The sequence below is a fragment of the Myxocyprinus asiaticus genome, chromosome 20, assembly GCF_019703515.2.
Source record: "Myxocyprinus asiaticus isolate MX2 ecotype Aquarium Trade chromosome 20, UBuf_Myxa_2, whole genome shotgun sequence".
Lineage (NCBI taxonomy): Eukaryota > Metazoa > Chordata > Actinopteri > Cypriniformes > Catostomidae > Myxocyprinus > Myxocyprinus asiaticus.
In genome coordinates this window covers 42,553,670-42,569,701 of record NC_059363.1, presented here as the reverse complement: position 1 = coordinate 42,569,701, position 16,032 = coordinate 42,553,670, and the positions used below count along the sequence as shown (strand labels likewise).

Here is a 16,032-nt window from a genome sequence, read left to right as displayed (position 1 = left end):
ATAAACAATGAATGAACATACACCTGTGGAACGGTCGTTAAGACACTAACAGCATACAGACGGTAGGCAATTAAGGTCACAGTTATAAAAACTTAGGACACTAAAGAGACCTTTCTACTGACTCTGATAAACACCAAAAGAAAGATGCCCAGGGTCCCTGCTTATCTGCGTGAACATGCCTTAGGCATGCTGCATGGAGGCATGAGAAATAAATTGCAATGCCCGTACTGTGAGACGCCTAAGACAGCGCTACAGGGAGACAGGAAGGACAGCTGATCGTCCTTGCAGTTGCAGACCACATGTAACAACACCTGCACAGGATCGGTACATCCAAATATCACACCTGTGGGACAGGTACAGGATGGCAACAACAACTGCCCGAGTTACACCAGGAACGCACAATCCCACCATCAGTGCTCAGACTGTCCGCAATAGGCTGAGAGAGGCTGGACTGAGGGATTGTAGGCCTGTTGTAAGGCAGGTCCTTACCAGACATCACCGGCAACAATGTCACCTATGGGCACAAACCCAACTTCGCTGGACAAGACAGGACTGTCAAAAAGTGCTCTTCACTGATGAGTTGCGGTTTTGTCTCACCAGGGGTGATGGTCGAACTCGAAGGAATGAGCGTTACACCAAGGCCTGTACTCTGGAGCGGGATCAATTTGGAGGTGGAGGGTCCATCATGGACTGGAACGATGTGTCACTGCGTCATCGGACTGAGCTTGTTGTCACTGCAAGCAATCTCAACGCTGTGCGTTACAGGGAAGACATCCTCCTCTCTCATGTGGTACCCTTCCTGCAGGCTCATCCTGACATGACCCTCCAGCATGATAATGCCACCAGCCATACTGCTCGTTCTGTGCGTGATTTCCTGCAAGACAGGAATGTCAGTGTTCTGCCATGGCCAGCGAAGAGCCTGGATCTCAATGCCATTGAGCATGTCTGTGACCTGTTGGATCAGAGGGTGAGGGCTAGGGCCATTCCCCACCGGAAATGTCCGGGAACTTGCAAGTGCCTTGGTGGAAGAGTGGGGTAATGTCTCACAGCAAGAACTGGAAAATCTGGTGCAGTCCATGAGGAGGAGATGCACTGCAGTACTTAATGCAGCTGGTGGCCACACCAGATACTGACTGTTACTTTGTTCAGAGACACAATATTCAATTTCTGTTAGTCACATGTCTGTGAAACTTATTCAGTTTATGTCTTAGTTGTTGAATCTTATTTGTTATGTTCATACAAATATTTACACATGTTAAGTTTGCTGAAAATAAAAGCAGTTGAAAGTGAGAGGATGTTTCTTTTTTGCTGAGTTTATAACAAATTCTAGAATTCAATTCTGCAATCAGTTCTGAATCAGTATATTAAATTAGGATGACATTGCCTTATGAAAATTAACATCATTTTACTACAGTAATCATAGTTTAACCATGGTATTTGTAGTAAAATCATAGTAATCACATAATTAACCATTGTTACTAGAATCATGTTTATTACAATACTACTATAGTAAAACAATGGATAGCCTGGAAAGTACATTATTACTGCAGCAAACCATGATTAATTGCATCAAAACTATGGTTTTCACCAAAAACTCATAGTTAGTACAGTCATGGTTCTTGCAATATTACTATAGTAAAAGCATGGTTAATTTTCGTAAGGGTTAAACAAATTGGGTGACAAAATTAAACTGAACATAAATGTATACTAATAAAAGTAAAACACTAACTAACTTGAAAACACCCTATTTTATATAACTGAATCAATATATAGTGATACAAATCAGCAACTAAATATTTTGCTTAAAATAAGAAGTCAAAGTCCATTTAAGGCTGGCCTGGGCTCAAGTGAATTAGTGAATCATTAATGCGAACTAGTTCATTTGCATGAGCCATCCAAGAGAACCGACTCATTAATATGAATCAGAGTTCTCAACAGTAAATATGAGGGAATCGTTTATTTTAACCGGTTCATTTACATGAACTGTCTGAAAGAACCGATTCACTTAAATGATTTGGTTTCCCAGTGCTACATCAGAGAACGCATTTGATTACTCTTTTGGTTGTATTGCTGTGTTTGCAATAAAATGTGACAAATGTAACACTGTGTGAAACACAGCGCTGCTCAAATGGAAAATGTAGCTTGTTACTGGAAAAGCTACACTATTGTGAAAATAATTATGCTACAGAAAAATGTAATGTTAGTTAACTACTCCTCAACAAAGAAACTAGCTCAGGTTTACCACCCCTAAGTGGCACGTAGAAACAATACTGTGGTTGGTCGCGTAACATGTTGGACAGACAAACTCTTCCGGTCGAAGTGGGTGGTTCTTGGCAAGAATAAGAAGCAAAGTGGACCAGACTTTATGCCGATAGTCAAAGGTTTGCTATACAACTTAGAGCTAACCATAGAGGTAACACTATTCCACAGTGGCACTCTGGGCTCAGTGATATTCTCCCAGATATTCCCGCAAATCTGAACTGGTAGAACTGCAATCGTTGCCACAGATTGCACCCATCTGGATGCAGCGCTTGGTCACATTCTCAGTCTCATTAAAACAAATGTGGAATGTGCCTTTCCTGGCAAATAATCCTCTCTTTCACTTGTCTCTCTGGCACATGTTTAATTGTAGTAGATGCAAGACAATTATAATTCCATTTGGAAAAAAGGGTGAGGGGAGGTCAGTGGAGACTTCAAAGTGCACAGCTGGCACTGATTTGCAGAGACAGGACTTCAAAGTGGTCCAGTTTCTCAGACCAATCTAACCTCTTCCCCTTTTCCAAATCCCTCATCCAGTGCCAGGCACCCTCTAGCCGGCTAACCCCCCCCCCACTTTGACCTTTGAATCGGCTCCAGAGGTTCCCACGTATCATAACCTTGATTCTTATCAGGCAGTGGGTCATACAACCTCTAAAGCAGTTTGTGACAGTAAGATTAACATGCCTTTTCAGAACAAGATAAATCCTTAATGGGTTATCCCCTTGTTTCAGACACAATACTGAGATTACTTTTAGCAAAATTAAGGTTAAGATTATGGTTTGAACATTCTTAACATCTTGCCAGCACATACTCACATGTCACTATAAAGGCCTAAACTTTGACTCCTTAACTGGTTAAAAGCATAAAATCTCAGTTGTAAATGTACAGTTGTACCTTCATCCTAAAGTCTTAAAGAAATTAAGGCAACTTTTCTACCTTTCCTGATTGAAGACTTCCAGAAAATGGACATGTATTGCTTTTAGTCCATGTCTGTTAGCATTGAGGCTACATATGGGTTTCTTCAACTTCTGACATTTTCATGACTTTAAGACTTTATAGACATTACAGTTTCATTTTCTGTACATTATTTTCTGCAAAGCTGCTTTGAAACTTTGTGTGTTGTCAAAAGCGCTATGCAAATAAAAATGACTTGACTCATGTCACAGGGGTTGATTTTAATAAAAACTTTAATTAAAAGAAAGCTTTTTTCTTTTTGGTGTGTGAAATTCACATTAAAACTAACTTGAAAACTTGAAAGTTTTACCTTGCCTTGCTCATTTAATTTTTGGTACTTTTCAAATGCCTTTTAATGTATAGATTTGACTCTTATAGTCTTGTCCCAGACCCAGACTTTCATTGTTAAACTGTGAAAATCCATTATAAATATACAAATTATTACATGTTAAAAACATGTCATAGATTATACATGTTATTATAATCTAAACAGAGAGTGATATAAATATTTAAAAATGAAAATGATTTCTATACATTTTTCGAAAATTACAATTGTTTAACTGTTGTGGCATCATTTCTACCACACCAAACCATTTTGCTCCTAATAAAGTTTTTTTTTTATTTTGTTTTAGGTTGGTGTACTTGTTAATCAAATCGACAAATCTGCACATGAAGAGAATGCTTGAGATGAAATATGAGAAAAATTATGTTTTAAGAAAAAGAAAATTCAAGCTAAATACATATTGTGAGCAAATATTTTTATTGGACGTCATTTCATTCAAGCTTTGATTATGCCGAATATTGAAAAGTATGTGAAAATATTATTTAATTGTAAAATGTTAGCTATGAAATTAACCTTAGCAAGACAAAGGAGTCGGTTATTTAATTTTTAAAAACAATTAAATTTAATTTCCATCACCGTTATTTCCACCACAGAATTCTATTAAACACAATACAGAATGGAGTCACTCAGCACGCCCTGGATTCGAACGTGTGACTCCAGGGGTGGTAGTCAGCGTCAATACTTGCTGAGCTACACAGCTCAGTGATTATTGATGCTGACTATCACCCCTGGAGTTGTGAGTTCGATTCCAGGATGTGCTGAGTGACTCCAGCCAGGTCTCCTAAGCAACAAAATTGGTCCAGTTGCTAGGGAGGGTAGAGTCGCATGGGGTAACCTTCTCGTGATCGCAATTAGTGGTTCTCGCTCTCAATGGGGCGTGTGGTATGTTGTGCGTAGATCGCGGAGAGTAGCATATGCCTCCACATGCGGAGTCTCCGCAGTGTCATGCACAACAATCCGATAGAAAATTTGTGGGCAGAACTGAAAAAGCATGTGCAAGCAAGGAGACATACAAACCTGACTCATTTACACCAGTTCTGTCTGGAGGAATGGGCCAAAATTCCAGCAACTTGTTGTGAGAAGCTTGTGGAAGGCTAACCAAAACATTTTACCCAATTAAACAATTTAAAGGCAATGCTACCAAATACTAACATAGTGTATGTAAACTTCTGACCCACTGGTAATGTGATGAAAGAAATAAAATCTCTCTCAACTATTATTCTGACATTTCACATTCTTAAAATAAAGTAGTGCTCCTAACTGACCTAAGACTGGGAATGTTTTCTGTGATTATTTTATTTTTTTTGTCATTAACAATTTTTATTGATCCCAAACTCAAATTAACACAAACAGCACATGAAAACACGGAATCAACTTTTATCAATATATGACCCCCTCCCATCACCCAACATACAACCCAGTGGTCAGACATTGAATAACAACTGACACACAGTATAAACAGACAGTTCAAAGAAAATACTCGATGACATAAAAACCAACAAAAAAGAAAAAGGGTTCCAAATATTAATTAATTATATATATTTTATCTAAACTGTCCCTCTCCACTACTCCTCCATGGCAACCCTCTAGGAAGGCCAAATAAGTGCCCCACTTCTTGCCATAAGCATCCAAGCTGCCCAGCCGTCTATGCGACATCTTTTCAAAGGCCGCCACCTTGCCCAGCACCACTCATGAAATGAGGGCACACCACCCAACTTCCATCCCCCAAGAATAACCTTCCTGCCGATCATAACTCTGGTAAGGACCCAGATTTTTATGTGTTTGTTCCCTACGTTAATACCCGCCCCATCACCCAAAATACAGGTCTGGTGCAGAATAAAATCTGAGTGCTCCAGACTTCACAGACATAACTCTGAACACTCGACCAAAACTCTTGAATCTTAGTACAGAACGAAAAAATGTGGGTTATGTCCCCATCCTCCAACTGGCATCACCAGCAAGTAGGTGTGTCTTTAAGGCCAAGCCTATAGAATCTAGAGGGAGTCCAATAAAAACGATGCAAAATTTTTAACTGAATGAGGAGCACCCTTGCATCCCTAGACATAGACTTGACATTTAAAAAAATTCTACCCCATTCTTCATCCTCCAGTGCTAAATTCAAGTCTCTCTCCAATAACTTTTTTTTTTTCTCCCAATTTGGAATGCCTAATTCCCAATGTGCTTTTATGTCCTCGTGGTCGCATAGTGATTCGCCTCAGTCCGGGTGGCTGAGGACGAATCCCAGTTGCCTCCGTGTCTGAGACCATCAACCCGCGCATCTTATCATGTGGCATGTTGAGCACGTTGCGATGGAGATATAGCACGTGTGGAGGCTTCACGCCATCCACCGTGCCAACCATGCTCAACTCACCACACGCCCCACCGAGAACGAACCACATTATAGCGACCACGAGGAGTTTACCCCACGTGACTATACCCTCCCTAGCAACCGGGCCAATTTGGTTGCCTGGTTGGAGTCACTCAGCACACCCTGGGATACGAACTAGCGAGCTAGCGATCTCCAGGAGTGGTAGCCAGCGTATTTTACCACTGAGCTACCCAGGCCCCCTCTCCAATAACTTCTTAAGTAATGTTAAAACCCCGTCCCCTAGACTCTGAATTAGCCAGGAATAGTACGCTGAAGCCTCGTGACCCTTTCCAAAAGCAGCAAGCTTCATCTCAAGAGTGTCTGCCGCTTTAGGGGGCTACATACTACACCCAAAGGTGGTACAAAGTAGATGGCGCAGCTGTAAGTACCTGAAAATTGAGATCTGGGAATCCCAAACCACTGTATAATATTTTCAAAGGATCTCAATGCTCCATTTTCATACAGGTCACCCAGCGTAACAACTCCCTTCTTAATCCATTCTGTCCAGCAGAAAGGGGACTTGTTAATGCACAATTTAGGGTTTAATCAAATACTTGTGGCAACGTTCAGGTAAATGTCCAAATTGAAAACGCAGGAAACATTTGTCCACACTAAATGCATGTGCATTTATGAGTATTAATGGGTCTTTACTTCTCAGGGCAGCTTGGTAGAAAGACTTTGCAATGGCAGGATAGGGGCAAGGACCTCCTGTTCAATAAAGAGCCAGGGAGGGGCTCTCTCAGGTGGAAGCGACCAATGCGCCAAATGTCTGAGACCAAAAGCATAATAGTAAAACAAAATCTTGGGGAGACCTAACCCACCTTTGTCAATTGGCCTGTGTAACTTATTAAAATGCATCTGATGACGTTTACCATTCCAGATAAAGGATTTAGCTATACTATCAAATTGTTTAAAATAAAAGAGGGGAACTTCAGTGGGGAGAGACTGTAGTAGGTAGCTGAATTTTGGAATACAATTCATTTTTATAACATTAACCTTTCCAGTCATAGATAAATGTAGTGTAGCTCACCTGTCCACATCGCTCAAAAACCTTTTTATTAAAGGGTCAAAATGAACTCCCAAATACTTAATGCCCTGTTTGGGCCACTGAAAGGTACCCGTCTGAAAAGCCGTTACCGGGCAGTACGCTGTCAGAGCCAAAGCTTCGGATTTAGACCAATTAACTCTGTATCCCAAGAACTTAGAAAAGGAATTAATAATTATGCGGAGGCAAGGCATAGATCAAGTAGGGTCAGAGACGAATAATAAAATATAATCTGCGTAAAGCAAAAGCTTATGCGCCACACTTCCTGCCACTACCCCTGGAAAATCCTCCTCCTTTCTTATCGCGGCTGCTCATGTTTCCAGAGTAAGACAGAACAATAATGGGGAAAGAGGGCAACCCTGCCATGTGCCCGTATCCAGAGTAAAATAATATATAATAATATAGAGATTAAGATAGAATTCCTTAAAAGCATTATTAATATCAATGGTCGAGGTAAATATTTCACCACAAGCAGATTTCACTGAGGGTATGGTAGAAAAAGACTCTCTCTGCTTTATATATCTAGCCAGAAGTTTTCCTGCTTTGTCCCCTGACCCAAAGAATGACTGTCTTGCCCTGAATAGCCAAAACGCCACCTTCCGTGACAAAATAGTGTTATATCTATATTTCAATTGGGTCAATTCTCTGAGGCCATCAGACGACATTCAGCGCTTCAGCTCTGCCTCGGCACTATTCCCTTCCAACTCCATGAGTTCTCGTGCTTTGGATTTCCTGATGAATGAGGCATACTGTATGATCCGACCCCTAAGAACTGCATTAAGTGTCTCACAAGCCACGCCCACAGAGGATACTGAGGACCAGTTGGTCTCCATATAAACATTGATTTCGACCTTTAACATTTGTTTAAATTCAGGATTTTGCAAAAGGGATACATTAAAGCAGCAACTATATGATTTCTTTTTCTCCGTATGTGGCAACACCGCTAAACTCATCAGGGCGTGATCTGAGACTAAGATATTTCCAATTGAGCAATCAACAAAAGATTAAATGAGGGACCTAGATATATAATTAATATAATATAAAAATCTATTCTAGAATAAATCTTATGGACTGATGAAAACAATTTATAGTCCCTACCAGATGGGTTCAAAAGTCTCTAAATATCTGTAAGACCAAGATTTTTACACATCCTGTGAAGCATCACTGTTGCTCTAAGGGGTTACACACTAATCAAAAGATTGAAGTCTCCTCCCAATATTACATCATGGGGGTGCCAGCGGCTTGCAACATCACTTCAAGATCTATAAAAAAGCCCTGATCATCAGTGTTAGGTGCGTAAATATTAGCCAAAATCAACCTTTGCCCTGAATTTCAGCTAAAACAATAATGACTCTTCCTAATTTATCTTTACTCTGTTTGAGACATTTGAATTGTAGATGCTTACTTATCAGTGTAATGACTCCCCTGTTCTTACTTGAGCCAGTACTAAAGCAAACATGTCCACCCCATATCTTCCCAAATTTTTCAGCTTCCTGCGGGGAAAGATGTGTTTCTTGAAGAAACACTATATCATATTTCTTAAGTTTAAGAAAATAAATAACCTTCCATCTTTTTATGGGGTGCCCCAACCCATTAACATTCCACATGGAGAGAGAAAATCCACTCATATTAACGTTTGATGTTTTGTCATATGAGAAAAAATAGATTGTATGTCAAAAATAAAATTATAAAGACCACATTCCAACATTGGTGCAACAATCAACCTCAGAACATCCCCCAGAATAAAAACAAAAAAAACATGCGCATTAACCCCATGCACGACAGCGCCAACCGGCATCCATCCCTCTAAACTCAAACAGTCCATGTATGCCTACGAGAGTCCCCGCGTCAACTTTGTCATTGGATTGCTCAAGTCCGGTGCTTATATACAAATTTTGAGAGACAGACTTACACAACAGAAAATAATCTATAGAACAAACTTCAGCCAATAGGCAGAATAAGCAAAAAGAACGTGTAGATTCATCCACATAACTGTCCCGAAGGTGTGTTCCTCCACAAAACTAGCTCCAGCCGCTAGCGGAACCAGAAAAAAAAAAAAAAAAACTTAATGAATGGTCCGTGAGCTGGCCCATTCGGCTGTTACACGAGTGTAACAAATGCCCTAATCACTATAATGATTTGCAAGAAATATTCCACAAAACAAACTCCATCCAATAGGAGGCATAAGCAAAAAGAATGTGCAGATTCATCCACAAACTGTCCCGAAGGAGTGTTATTCCACAAAACAAACTCCAGCCTCTAGGCAGAACCAGCACAAAAAGAAACAAAATGGCACTCAGTTTCCTTGGACAGTCAAGTGAATGTTCAGTGAGTCAGGCCCACTCGGCTGTTACATGAATGCAACAAATGCCCTAATCACTTCAGTGTTTGCAAGAAAAATTCCACAAAACAAACTTCATCCAATAGGAGGCATAAGCACAAAGAACATGCAGATTCATCCACAAACTGTCCCGGAGGAGTGTTACTTCACAAAACAAACTCCAGCCTCTAGGCAGAACCAGCACAAAAAGAAACAAAATGGCGCTCAGTTTCCTTGGACAGTCAAGTGAATGTTAATTGAGTCAGGCCCACTCAGCTGTTACATGAATGCAACAAATGCCCTAATCACTCTAATGTTTGCAAGAAAAATTCCACAAAACAAACTCCATCCAATAGGAGGCATAAGCACAAAGGACATGCAGATTCATCCACAAACTGTCCCGGAGGAGTGTTACTTCACAAAACAAACTCCAGCCGCTAGGCGAAACCAACACAAAAAGAAACAAAAAAGGCACTCAGTTTCCTCAGACAGTCAAGTGAATGTTCAGTGAGTCAGGCCCACTCGGCTGCATCGAGAGCATCACACAATGACTTACTCATTCCATTGACTTTATGAAGGACATCGCTTGCTGTAGGCATGTAAATATTTTGTGGCCATCCTTAGTATCTATTCTCAATTTGGCCGGTAACATCAGTGCAAAAGCGACCTTCCGTTGATGTAAGAGTTTCTTGCATTCCTTGAATCGATCACATTTCTCTCGTCAAATTCGCAAAGTCTGGGAACAAGAAAATGCTGCGGTTCTTCCAAGAAAGCCTTCCTTTACTCCTCGCCTCGCGTAACACGAAATCTTTATCGGATGATCTCAGAAATTTGGCCAGAATTGATCAGGGCCTGTCTCCCTCCACGGATGTCCGAGCCGGAACTCTGTGGATTTCCAGCCTATGGCATGTTATGTCGAGCAGACTCGGGAAGAACTCGTCTAGGAATTTCACCATATCTCTGCCTTCTTCGTCCTCAGGAATTCCAACAATTCGGATGTTGTTTTGCTGGTTACGATTCTCAAGGTCTTCCAACTTTTCCCAGATGCATTCCAAGTCTGCCTTGGTTGCTAGCGGGTTAGAAGCTAATTCCCTCTCCGATGACTCCAGATAATCAATCCGTTTCTCAACATCCGCCACTCTTGTAACCAACTCAGTCAATTTCGTCTCCATGGCAGTGATCAATCGAAGTATTACAGCAAGATCCTCCAAGTCAGCAATGACCTTCATCAGCATTGCCGACATGTTCAACAGTTGATGCTGAATCTCTTTCACCACACTGGCCAAATTGAGTTCCAGGCTTTCGGGCTGTTGCTCAGGGGCTTCAGCTTGAGCATGTAAGTGTCTTTTAATGTCTCCAGAGCCCAAGGATTTTGAATTCTTTGACATATTGTCTTCATAGAACAGTTATGGAACAGGGTGAATCGAATCTCACCAGTTTCTGACACAAAAAGCATTAAAACTAGCAAAGTGCGCAGAGTTCGCCGTTCACGCATCCGAACCTCGCATGCCGTCACGTCTGCTCCGAAAAACTGAGTTTAAATGTATTTTGCTAAGGTGTATGTAAATTTCTGACTTCAACTGTATACATATTTATATATATATGGATATGTCCTTTCATATGTCTTTAGTTTACATGGGGCTTATTTAATAAAAAAGCTAATTTATATAATTTAATGAATAATTTGTAGCAATAAAAAGGACTCAATATCACAACTACCAAATGTTCAAATGAGTTTGATCAAACTGTTGCATACCTGATTTTCAATAGCCTTTCTATTCTTGGGGTCACCAACAATGGACAACTGCAGCTCTGCCATTTTCTTCATCTTGCCATCCATATCGATCTTCTGGACGAGACCACGGATCTGCCCACGTAACAAACGCAGTGTGTCCTCCTTCCCGTTGCGTTTGGCAAACAGAGACGCACTAGCTGAATGAATTGCAGTTACCCAGTTCTCTAGGTCAGTCTGATTGGAGGCCTAGAAAGAGGAGATAAAACCTTTAAGATTGATCTACTCTGAGTAAAGGTTAAGATTGGACAGTATTAAATGAAGCCTGAAGGTTAGGGACTTCACTTATCGGCAATCATTGCCCACCAGCATATGTTGTGCTTTGCATGCTGGTTCAACAATAAACTGTATATTGCATTTTGAATGATGGTGTGCTTGTAAACAAGCATGGGATGCTAGTGTGATGGTTGCCAGCTTCACTAGCAAAGATTTGCTGCTGAACAGCATGATTATGCTGATCTACCATCTAGACCTGCACTAGACCAGCACTGACCAGTATAAACCAGCGTAATGTTTTAAGTTGATCTTTTCAGCAGGGGATGAACAGGCTCAATAGAGAAACAAAGTACATCACTTTTAATTTTTACTTTTATAACCCTTAAATGCATGAGTGTTATTCAAAACAAAACAATTTCAAGACAATTAGAAAATAATTGAATAGAATATATTCTGGAATATTTTGATGTTTTATTTTTCATTTATCAAAGAGATGATGCAACAAATATAGAACGGGATTCATTACTTCCATGCAGAAATTTCATGAGACGCAACTGGCTGTCAAACACATATTGAGCTACACATAACACATAAGCTACGCATGAGTGTCACATATCTATTTTCTAAGGCACTTTTTGAGTAGAAATAGATGCACAACTCACAGAATTTCAGTAGTACACCCTAATGACAATTGTCATGTTATACTATTCACGTGTTATACGTGCCTCTTTATCAAACTGCAATGTCAAATGTAAATCAAGTCAATCACTGAAACAACAGCGCCACCTTGAGTGACAAATAGTAGGTACAATATGTACAGATGTGTACACGCATGTGATAATGATATAGTATACATGATACAGTATAGTAGTCATTTGTATGAATATAGTACTCATTTCTCTTGTAATAAACAAAGAAATATATATCCTGTGATAGTAAACTTATATATATGAAATAATCATAAAAATATGATTTTTGGAAGCACAAAAAAAAAAAAAAAGCAACACTATTATATATCTGGGGTCTTTAATGACCCTATACACTTTTAGTAAGTAAGCAGTTATGAAAAAATATATTTTTTGCAATTTTGTCTTTTTTTTTTTTTTTTTTTGAACTATTCAGAAGCGTAAAGTTGAGGAATATTAATGAAGTGTGGGCATAACTCAGATAACGGATGAGGTACAGGGGAAGCAATGAGGTCCCGGGTCACTAAAGATCCCCCCAGCATTTCATTTTTACTCCACTGGTTTAGGTTTGGTGTTTGGGGGAACAGCCTGTACAGCAAAAAAAAAAAAAAAAAAAAAAAAAAAACTTGCTTCACAACTCGCTTTTGGCATCCCTCTGTGGACATTTCACCCGATAAATGAAGCTCACATATGCCCATTTGCCCAACAAAACTTACCGCTTTGGCCACTGGGGCAGTGTTTCGCATTTCGGTAAGCGCAGTCCAAATTTAGCTAAAGAAAAGTCAACCTACTAATTCCGATTACAGTGTGAGATCAGTTTGAAGGAGTTGTAGTAAGGGATATGTGGTGGTGAGTGTATGACTTGTGTGTGACAACGAACAAGGTGGACATTATTTTGAATTTGTTGAGTCGAAAAACAAAAACTTCTGTCAAAAAATTTGTTAGAAAATGACTTAAAAGTAATTAGTAATGTGATTAATTTTTCATTTAAGTGATCTGTGAAGTCAAAAATCTGATTACAATTCAGAGGTAATTAGTCATTTGTAGTGGATTACTTTGAGTAACTTACCCAACACTGCTGAGCTACTGTAACACTTGAAGCCATTCAAAACATACAATGCATTCCTTATTTCTACTGAGTGGTTTTATGTTTGATTTGTAAGTTGAGTTTCATAACCAACCTGAAAGAGGTAGACGTCACCATAGGCATTACTGAGGCAAAACACATTCTCTTTCTTGGGGTGTTCAGGAATGGCCTGGACTATGCCATCCTCCGCTAACAGGGCGTAGCATGGAGACAGCTCCTGCTCTGAAAATGCTTTTCCATAGGTCTCATAGAACAGCAGCGTGCAACCTGCAGAAAAAAATAAAACAACACTCGTCAAGTAGTGGTAGTGGTATGTTCTTACTGCTAAAAGGTGAGTGGTACTGTAAATCAGAGTGGTAGTTACAGCAATCATGGCATACTTACCCTTTAGAGTGACCCAAAATTGCTTCCATTTTCGACGGCCCACTAGCTCTAGTTTGCGGTCCTTATGCACAGTGAGCAAAGGCTTGAAGGAGAGCCACCCTGCCCGGCGAACTACACCCTGCTCTTTCTCAAACAACAGGTCGAGCTGCTCAAGAGAGCCTAGGGTTCCTTGACTACTGCTCTCCGTTTCCTCTGTGGAGCACTCGCCCCACTCCTCCCCTTCAATTTCTGCAGGATGTCGGCCAGTCTTCAACTCCATCATGAAATTCTTGTAGATGTTTTGCCGCAGGGCATCAGTGCCCAAATGAAGGGCACCTGCAGAGCCACTGCGGGTGTGCAGTGCCTGAGATCGAGAGCAGGATCGAGACATGACGTTTGGAACCCCCAGAACACTAGAGACCTGAGAGGGAGAACTGGTGTCTGCAGTGAGGCCGTCCACACCGCTATCAAAGCAATCGATGGGATCGTTATACCTCGGCTCCTAAACACAATGGTGAAGAGACAATATTATGAGAATGATGTTGCACTGTGAAATCTTGTTAACACTGCAAAAATAATTTTCTTAAAAGGTGCATTTAGTAATTTCTCCTCATTAAATCAGTTAATTATAAACAAATGTATAGTCATTTTGAAACATATATATATATATATATATATATATATATATATATATATATATATATATATATATATATATATAAAATCATGAGCACTCACATGAGATGAAGACTCATATCAGTAACCTTATTAAAGCTGTTTTATTCTACATGGAAAGGGTCCCCTAATGGGAACCGCCATGTTAGTATCATATGACCAGCCGAACACTACTCACTTTATCTCAATAACCGTTCTGGTTTTGGACACATTCACTCATGGATTAAATAAATCATGGCTGACTCACTAGCGAACTCCTACAGTGGCACCAGTAACTGAAAACTACTGCATTTGAATAATGCTGCATCCATGCCCCTAGGTGTCAATACAAGTCCAACACAACATAAAAAACAAATTACTGAGTACACCTTTAATCAGTATGGTTTTCCAGTAAAAACACTAGCCAAAAGTTTTTTTGTTTTAATCATACAATAAATTGAATTTAGTTAGGATTACGCTTCAAAAACAACAAATCCAGTTCCATATCCTGTATATTATCTGATATTAAGTCTTATAAGTGGTGCTTGCTTTTTTTAAGGGATTTTCCAGAATCCTTAAGCCAACACCCTTACAAAAAAATCTAGAGTTCTAGTAAACTTGCTGTAAACTTGCCGCAAATTTGCCACTCAATATTTTCACATGTAAATAAGCTTGCTTTTCGCCACAGATGTTTGTCAGAAGTTTGCAGCTCTTCGCCAGCAGTGGTGAACCTGCAGCAAACCTTTGGCAACAATTAAGGTTTGCCGCAAAGCTCATCTGGATGTGAAAATAACAAGTGGCGAATTTGCAGCAAGTTTGGAGCAAGTTGGTGGCAACTCTAGATTTTTTGTAAGCGTTTCCTTATGAAGCTAAATCAGTAGCAAAACTACCTGTACAACACTTGGATACCTGGTAAAACTTTACATTGTCAAGTGGAAAGTGGTCTTCATCAATAATATACATTAGTATATCAGTGAAGGAAAATGTATTGATAAGTGTGGGTGTTTTACAAAACTTTTTTTAATACTATTTCATTAATTATTAAAAAACGTATCCTCGGATTGTCCCTCCATCACGATGACAAGCTCTGCTTTTCCCTGACAAAACTGCAAGGGCTGGCGCTGTGGCATGACGTCATCGCGTACAAAAACGTCCCATTTCATGGCTAGGCATCAACCAATAAAATGATTTCATTGCCCCCTCCCCCGCCAAACACTGGTCTTGCTCTCTCGCATCAGAATGCTACAAGTTTTTCGCAAAAGTAGTTGCAAAAGTCAAGGCGTGAAGATTTAAAGTTGCAGTGCCAGATTTGAGAGGTTGTAAGTGCCGATTTTTGTGGTTGTACAGCAAAAATGTACAAAGTACAAAAGTTAATGTGTCTGTAGTTGAATTTATGTGAATGTCTGTGATGAGGAGGAGGGCGTGGCCGGGCCGTGAGGCTGCACGGCTGGTGCCGAATCAGCTGATCAGCAGGAGAGTGAGATAAAGGGAGCTGGAGACGCCAGTTCCAGAGAGAGACGCACGTGGCCGCGTTGTGTGTGTGTCCTTATGTTTTATGTTGGTTTAAGTTTATGTTTACCCTTAAACTTTATGTTGACTGTTCAGCCGGTTCCCGCCTCCTCCTTGCCCATCCTTATACTGTTACAGTGGTGCCGAAACGTGGGAGGGAGGAGGGATGCACTGTCGCAGAGTCCTCGCCGCTGCCTTCCGCCAGGGGAGCAGCCGCGGCCTTCTGCCTGGGAATGGAGGGGTCGCTGCCAGCCGCTGAGAGCCGGAAGGGGAGGAGCAGTTCCAGCCGCCATTGGCCGTAGGACTTGCTGCCATCCACCAGGGGAGGAGCGAGCTGGCGTCCACGAGAGGGCAGAGGAGTGGTTGAGGACTGGGCAATAGCACGTCCGGAAGCTGGCAAGCAAACTCTTCTCTCTCTCTCCTTTTGCTCTGTGTG

At 40.6% G+C, this 16,032-nt stretch overlaps 1 protein-coding gene across 4 annotated transcripts in view; it reads right to left on the bottom strand.

Moving 5' to 3' along the window:
* Positions 1-16,032, bottom strand: part of tiam2a (TIAM Rac1 associated GEF 2a) — a 187,359-nt gene that overhangs the window by 89,062 nt on the left and 82,265 nt on the right. For all 4 annotated transcript variants that reach the window (XM_051646173.1, XM_051646174.1, XM_051646172.1 and 1 more), the window contains exons 4-6: positions 13,455-13,935; positions 13,165-13,337; positions 11,046-11,270 (exon numbers count right to left, since the gene is read on the bottom strand). In XM_051646173.1, coding sequence (XP_051502133.1) covers positions 11,046-11,270; positions 13,165-13,337; positions 13,455-13,935 — 879 coding nt within the window. The remainder of the gene's footprint in view (positions 1-11,045; positions 11,271-13,164; positions 13,338-13,454; positions 13,936-16,032) is intronic.